We start from the raw sequence: 7,403 nt of genomic DNA, 5'->3' as shown, positions 1-7,403 counted from the left end.
TTTATTTATTATTTATGATGTCCCACTGACCCCCTCTAAAGATTTAGCCCTACTTTTAGAACCACTGCCCATGGGGATTTATCCCTAAGTTATTGTTCTAGTATAGATTTTCAACTCGCCTCTTTTGCTTTTTGGAAATTTCTTTCTCAGTTTGCTTTTCAAAGCCATAATCTTTGGTACTATAGCAGAAACTTCCAGGTAAAAGTCTGCTGAAATATCATCATCAATAATCTGAAAGTTAAAAAATATTAGATTAGACCCCAGTAGACATGCATACCTCAGAAAGCAACATTTGAAAATCATCCACTCTCCTTCATCAAAGTCCATAGAAAAACTTCTGTTTTTCCCTTACACACATAGGAGTTGTCGATCTACTGCTGTCTTCATTGCTTAGTTAACATGTGAATTTGTGACTTCATTATCTGAAATTTTGATTTAGCTTAGTCACACAAACTGATCACAGGAGGCAGTAGTAGACCAGCAGCTCCTGTGTCTAGTGGAGCTTAAATAGCTGATTTTCTCTATGGACCTTGGTGTGAGGGAATGTGATATTTAAAAACTTTAGTTCCTGTGAGAAATGTCTAAGAGACTGAAGCTAAAGTTGAATTTATCAGTCAATGCTGATCACATGTAAGGGGGAAAATACTGTGATGTTTAATACAAAACAATGCCTTCATAAAGACACATGTTGACACTGTGTCTAGCTACATGATCTACCTGCTGAATAAGCTCTGCTCCTCCAGCCATCGATGCGCCGTTCTCCAGAGCCTCTTTCATTTGATTAGGCTCCTGTAAAAAAAACAGGCTGGTTGGTCATGTAAATGTCATGTGAGCATGTCAGGGTCTGTAGGAGCCCATGGTGTTCTCTATCACACTTGTGAAAAATGTTATTCCTGACTATGTGCTGCTCCACAGTAATATTAATGGAGTCCAGCTCAGTGTGTGGTGGAACGTTTGCTGCAGTGCAGCAGAGTGATTAATGTGAAACTGCTACAGACCATCTGATTCTCTTCTCGGATTTAAAATATCAGCATGAAATTCCAGTAAAGCTGAAGAGAGAGTATTATTACCTCAGTAAAGACTAAAATTTTGTTAAAATCTCTTTCCAGTCCTGAAAGGAAATGGCAATTGTAGGGTAGCAACGAACGTGTCCACTTTTCTTTAAAAAAGGTAAAAAATATATATTATTAAATTAGTTATTTTATTAACATTATGACAATGGCAAGATTTAACAACAGGTTTTGTAAAATATACTATTGACTTATGACTGATTATAGATATAAGCAAGAGGGGTTTAGTCTCCAAATGTGGCCCTGCAACTGACTGATGAACAATCCATGGTGAACCTCACCAACAGCCAATAACTGTAACAGCTTTTTTGTTGGTCTTTCAAATCTGAGTAACTGTGATGTGTGACAGACAAAGGAAGCCTTGAGGCAGACTATGGGCAAATGACTATTTTTTAAAATGTATTGTATTGTATTAAAATCAAGATTGTTTATTTGTTGTATTTTATTCTTAGCTTTAAAGTAAAGTTAACAATGGGTTATTAGGATGACATTTTTAAATTTTTCTCCAATTTCATGTCCAGCTTCAGATGTTCAATGGCATCTGTTGCATCATGCGTGGTCTTAGGGTAATGTTTCATCATATACACGTCATCGACAGGCACCCGCACCGTCTTACCATAAGGCTTATGTCGGTTTATGTCATCAATCACCCAATTCTCCTTCTTTACCTCCTTTTCTGCCTCTTCTTTACTTGCTTTCTTTGCTTTTGTTTTGTCAAAAATGTTGACAGCTAAGATGTTACATAAATATAAACATAAGTGCTATATAAACATATAAATAAATATCTCACCTCCTCTGCCTAAATTAGACAAGGAATTTAACAACAACAACCTTTAGTCAAATTATTAGGTGAATAGTTGGCCTGACAGCTTAATTTATAGCAACCACTGAGACAAAAAAAGCATAAAAAACTTTCTTGACTGATGATAAATGTTGCTAAATTCCTAAAACCCACTTTACAGCTGCAAATGTTCTTATAGGCACATTCCTCCATGAATCTTGTGAGATTCCAGGGTTGGCTGAAGCACTGAAACTGAGCAAGTGCTGCTGACATCTTGATAAAACTGTAAAAACACAGCAATAGGTTCAAAACAAGAGTGTGTTATTTAAATAGAAAGTTATCTGGCAAAGCATTGGGGTAATTCATTATGTACAAAACGAGAGAGTGGTTTATAAGAATAAAAACTCTCATTATGGTTTAAAAAAATGGACGGAGCTAACGAAAGAGGCCTCTCTTTTTGTGCGTTACACTATATAATTTCAAAACTTGAAAATGTTGAAAAAATTGAACTGACCTTTCCACACCACCCGTGTGCTGATTGCCATCTTTGAAAAGGTCTATAGTCCGTATGGAAACAGCTACAAGCTGTAAAAAGTTCCATCTGTGACACCATCATAGTTACGATCAGTAACTTGAGGATTTGAAGGTCGATTTTCTGTTCCTAATCTTTAAGATGTACTCTGTGATTTGATCTTTGTTTTTTTGTTCCTCTACTAAATTTAATAAACATTTTTCAGCTTACAACTAATTCGTGGAGGAAGCATAGACGCACCAGCAAAACCAACTTTAGCGGAGGTGACGTTTGTTGTTCTCGTGCCGGTTTCCGAGACGTTCAGGGTCTAAACGACTGCCCCAGAGCCGCGGCTACCGCTGCTGTTGCTACATGTCTGCGTCACTTACCTTCCCTAAATCCACTTCTACCGCATACGAATGAAGGTATTGTCCCCTCGCAGTTTGTATTCGATGTGAACAAAATGTAGTGACTTTATTCCGGGTCACGCTTCAAACATAGATTGGCCACGTTTGGGACCGACTCTCGAAGCGGCGTTGTGTCCGGACAGCGTGCGTCTCTGCGGCTACGAGCCGAGAAATCAAGAGCGGTGCTTGGAGTCTGCCGCCCGTGCTTGCGTGCATGTATGTGTTCATGTGGGATTTAAATAAATGTTGCTTTTGTGTGTGTGTGCGTGTGCGCGTGAGTGTATGTGCGCGAGTGTGTGTGCGCGAGTGTGTGCGTTATATTACCAAAAGTATTCGCTCACCTGCCTTAACTCCTACTATGAACTGAAGTGCCATCCCATTCCTAACCCAGAGTTCAATATGATGTCGGTCCACCTTTTGCAGCTATTACAGCTTCAACTCTTCTGGGAAGACTGTCCACAAGGTTGAGGAGAGTGTTTATAGGAATTTTTGACCATTCTTCCAAAAGCGCATTGGTGAGGTCACACACTGATGTTGGTCGAGAAGGCCTGGCTCTCAGTCTCCGCTCTAATTCATCCCAAAGGTGTTCTATCGGGTTCAGGTCAGGACTCTGTGCAGGCCAGTCAAGTTCATCCACACCAGACTCTGTCATCCATGTCTTTATGGACCTTGCTTTGTGCACTGGTGCACAGTCATGTTGGAAGAGGAAGGGGCCCGCTCCAAACTGTTCCCACAAGGTTGGGAGCATGGAATTGTCCAAAATGTTTTGGTATCCTGAAGCATTCAAAGTTCCTTTCACTGGAACTAAGGGGCCAAGCCCAGCTCCTGAAAAACAACCCCACACCATAATTCCTCCTCCACCAAATTTCACAGTCGGCACAATGCAGTCTGAAATGTACCGTTCTCCTGGCAACCTCCAAACCCAGACTCGTCCATCAGATTGCCAGATGGAAAAGCGTGATTCATCACTCCAGAGAACGCGTCTCCACTGCTCTAGAGGCCAGTGGCGGCGTGCTTTACACCATTGCATCCGACGCTTTGCATTGCACTTGGTGATGTGTGGCTTGGCTGCAGCTGCTCGGCCATGGAAACCCATTCCATGAAGCTCTCTGCGTACTGTACTTGGGCTAATCTGAAGGTCACATGAAGTTTGTAGCTCTGTAGCAATTGACTGTGCAGAAAGTCGGCGACTTGCTTGATTTTATACACCTGTGGCCAGGCCAAGGGATTAGAACACCTGATTCTGATCATTTGAATGAGTGAGCGAATACTTTTGGTAATATAGTGTATGTATGTATGTATGTATGTATGTATGTATGTATGTTTGGACACGCGCTTAACCTATGTTCGTGAACGTGGTTCCTACTTGTTATGTATGTGAACTTGGCTAATTTTACATAATGTTTAGATTAAAATTAACAGTTAAGACAGAACTCCAGTTCTGTTAAAGTTGGTCCACTTTCCCAAATATTTAAAGTCACTCAAACCTTTAACAGGCAAAAGGACAAACAAATACAGTTGTGTTCAAAATTATTCAACCCCCAATGTTGTAAAGGGTTTTAGGGAAATCAATATATATTTGTAATAGTGTTCATAATGAAATCTAACAAGGACTTGTAAATTAGCTAAATGCAACTAAAAAGACAGAAATAGTTTGTCTAATACAGTATCAAATGTCCTTTTTGTGATTTCTTCACTGACACAATTCAACAGCATTCAACCCCTTAAAGATTACCACACTTAAGAACCGAGGTTCAATAAAAAGCTTTCAATTTGGTATTGGAAACGCCTTTAGATGTGAACAGAACCATAACAGGCAAAAATCAAGCAGATTTAAAAGGACTGTGATACTCGGCTCCTTCTAGACAGTTACTTGTATCTTTGCAACATGGTGAAGTCCAGTCAAGAGAGGAGGTCATTTCTCTTCATAAGAAAGGATATGGATATACAAAGATGTGGACAAACCACGAAGATTTTGGGATACTGTGCTGAAACAAAATTGGAACTCTTTGGGCCTATGGATCAATGTTATGGCTGGAGAAGAAAGAACAAGGCCTATGAAGAAAAGTACACATTGCCTACCGAAGCATGGTGGGGGATCAGTCATGCTTTGGGGTTCTTTTGGTTCTTCAGGTACAGGGAATCTCCAGTGTGTGCAAGGTACCATGAGTTCTATTAAGTACCAGGAGATCTTGGATGTAAATGTCATACAGTAAGTCATAAACCTGAGGCTGCAGTCTTCACGTTGGACTTTCCAACAGGACAATGATCCCGAGCATACCTCCAAATCTACTAGAGCTTGGCTGCAGACAAAGGGCTGGAACATTCTGGAGTTAACATTGCAATCCTCTGACTTAAATCCATTTGAAATTTCTGGTGGGACTTGTAGAAGGCAGTTGCAGCATGCAAGCCCAAGAATGTGAACGAACTGGAGACTTTTGCCCATGAGGAATGAACTAAGATACCGGATCACTGCAACAAACTTGTGTCAAGCTTGTCATAACTTCCAAAAGGATGTTGTACGAAGTACTAAGGATGGATGTGACTAAGGGGTTGAATAATTTTGTAAATGTTGCAAACACAAAAAGGACATTTGTTGGTCACCAGAAATATTGTTGTAATTTCAGTTGCATTTGTCTAATTTACAAGTCCTTTGATCTGATTACAAAAGATAAAAAAATAAATGTCAAACTTGCTAAAACACTTTATTGCAGTGGGAGTTGAATAATTTTGAACACAACTGTATATATATTTATTTACCTAATGACTCTTATTATTAATAACGCTACCAAAGATGAGTCATATCGATAAGCAGGAACCTTTACTTTTTATATGCTGTTTAAAAAGTACTTAAAAATAATAATACAAAATAATTTTATGTTAAGGCATTTTTTTGTAGATTTTTCATGTAAACTTCATAACTTCATAACATAACAATGCTTCTAAAAGAATACTTACTACAAACTGACTACAAACTGACTACAAATATTTGGATATCATTTTTCACAATCTGCCCAAACACAGTTACACCTTTCAGTAAAATGTAAATGAAGCCACCCTTTTTTTACATCTGGTTTGCTATTTATTTCTCGTCATTTATTGCTCATGTTTGAGGTTTTACGAGAGTTTTAAATTGCCAAATGACATGTAACAGTATAATATTTGTTTTCCCAGATTACCAGGTATGCCAAAGGATAAATATGACCCTCCAGATCCTCGTAGATGTTACACCATCATGCCAACTGAGGAGGTGGCCAGTGGGAAGAAGTCTCACTGGACAGAGCTTGAGATTTCTGGTCAGTTCAACCACTTAATTACTCATCTGTTTTGTTTTTTAAGGTGGAAACCAAAATGTCAATATTAATATTTTTATTAACAATTTATAACAATGTATACCGTATTTCTCGGATCATAAGGAGCACTGCATTATAAGGTGCACTATCAATGAACGGGAATATTTTCATACATAAGGCGCACCGGGTTATAAGACACATTAAGCAAAACAAAACAACTGTCAGCGAAACAATTAAGTGGAACAATCAAGCATGCCTGGATCCCTCTCGTCATTATCCGAATTAGTGTCATTGCTGGTAATTAGTTGTTCAGTGATGATTCCAGCCTTTGTAAAAGCTCGGACGACATTTGAGACCGATACCTTTGCCAAAGCATCCACAATCCATTGGTAGATAGTGGCGTAATTCGCCTTGCGTTGCGTCCCTTGGTGAATGTGTGTTCGCTTTCTGTCATCCAATGCTCCCACACAGCTCGCAATTTAACTTTAAATGCCCTGTTAACACCAATATTAAATGGTTGGAATTCTGTGGTCAATCCACCCGGAATGATGGCAAGCCCGGAATTAGTTTGCTTCACTTGGGTTTTGACAATATCAGTGAGATGGGTGCGCATGGAGTCGCAGATCAGTAGGGACGGAGATTTGTGGAAAAGGGTAGTGACCTAAGTTGGACACTGGAGGACGCTGTTGTTGTTAGCCCCTCCAGAGCCAGGCGCTTGTCACTATTTTTGTTCTGGGTGGTCACCGTATAGTTGTTTTGACACTGTTCCGTGCGGAGTGCTTTGCAGCGAGAGTGTGTGCTTTTCCTGCATCGATAAAAAAAGGAGAAATAAAAAGAGTTCTTGACCACGAAAAAATCGACAGCCATGCATCTGAGTCGTCCTGCATCGCACCATACATCGACAATACAAAGACGCAACGTTGTGCGGATTTGGGTTATGCAACCATACTGTAATAATTTGTTGTTGAACATCTTCTAATTGTGATAACAGAGTTAAACGTCCCCTCCTTGAACCGCAACCTTAACGTGGTGGAGGGGTTTGAGTATCCGAATGAACCTAGGAGCTATGTTGTCGGGGGCTTAATGCCCCTGGTAGGGTGTCCCAAGGCAAACACGTCCTAGGCGACGGATCAGACAAATAGCGGTTCAACCCCCCCAATGAAGAAAGTAATTAAATCAAAGAGGTTCACGTCACCCGGATTGACATCACCGGGGCCCCACCCTGGAGCCAGGCCTTGGGCTGGGTCCTTGCTCACGGGACCCGGCCGGGCTCAGCCCGAACAAGCGACGTGAGCCCGCAGTAGGCCCACCACCCGCAGGAAGGCCCACCATTTGGGGGGC

At 40.5% G+C, this 7,403-nt stretch overlaps 1 protein-coding gene across 2 annotated transcripts in view; it reads left to right on the top strand.

Moving 5' to 3' along the window:
• The first annotated feature begins 2,674 nt into the window (after positions 1-2,674).
• Positions 2,675-7,403, top strand: part of LOC103397020 (CCR4-NOT transcription complex subunit 6-like) — a 34,091-nt gene continuing 29,362 nt past the window's right edge. The window contains exons 1-3 of one of the 2 annotated variants that reach the window (XM_025052876.1): positions 2,675-2,787; positions 2,864-2,985; positions 5,944-6,065. In XM_025052876.1, coding sequence (XP_024908644.1) covers positions 2,782-2,787; positions 2,864-2,985; positions 5,944-6,065 — 250 coding nt within the window. In that variant the 5' untranslated portion in view covers positions 2,675-2,781. The remainder of the gene's footprint in view (positions 2,788-2,863; positions 2,986-5,943; positions 6,066-7,403) is intronic. The other variant, XM_008335271.3, reaches the window with a different exon arrangement.

The sequence above is a fragment of the Cynoglossus semilaevis genome, chromosome W, assembly GCF_000523025.1.
Source record: "Cynoglossus semilaevis isolate Cse_v1.0 chromosome W, Cse_v1.0, whole genome shotgun sequence".
NCBI lineage: Eukaryota > Metazoa > Chordata > Actinopteri > Pleuronectiformes > Cynoglossidae > Cynoglossus > Cynoglossus semilaevis.
The sequence above is the reverse complement of the archived record's forward strand: the minus strand, read 5'-3'. Positions and strand labels throughout refer to the sequence as shown.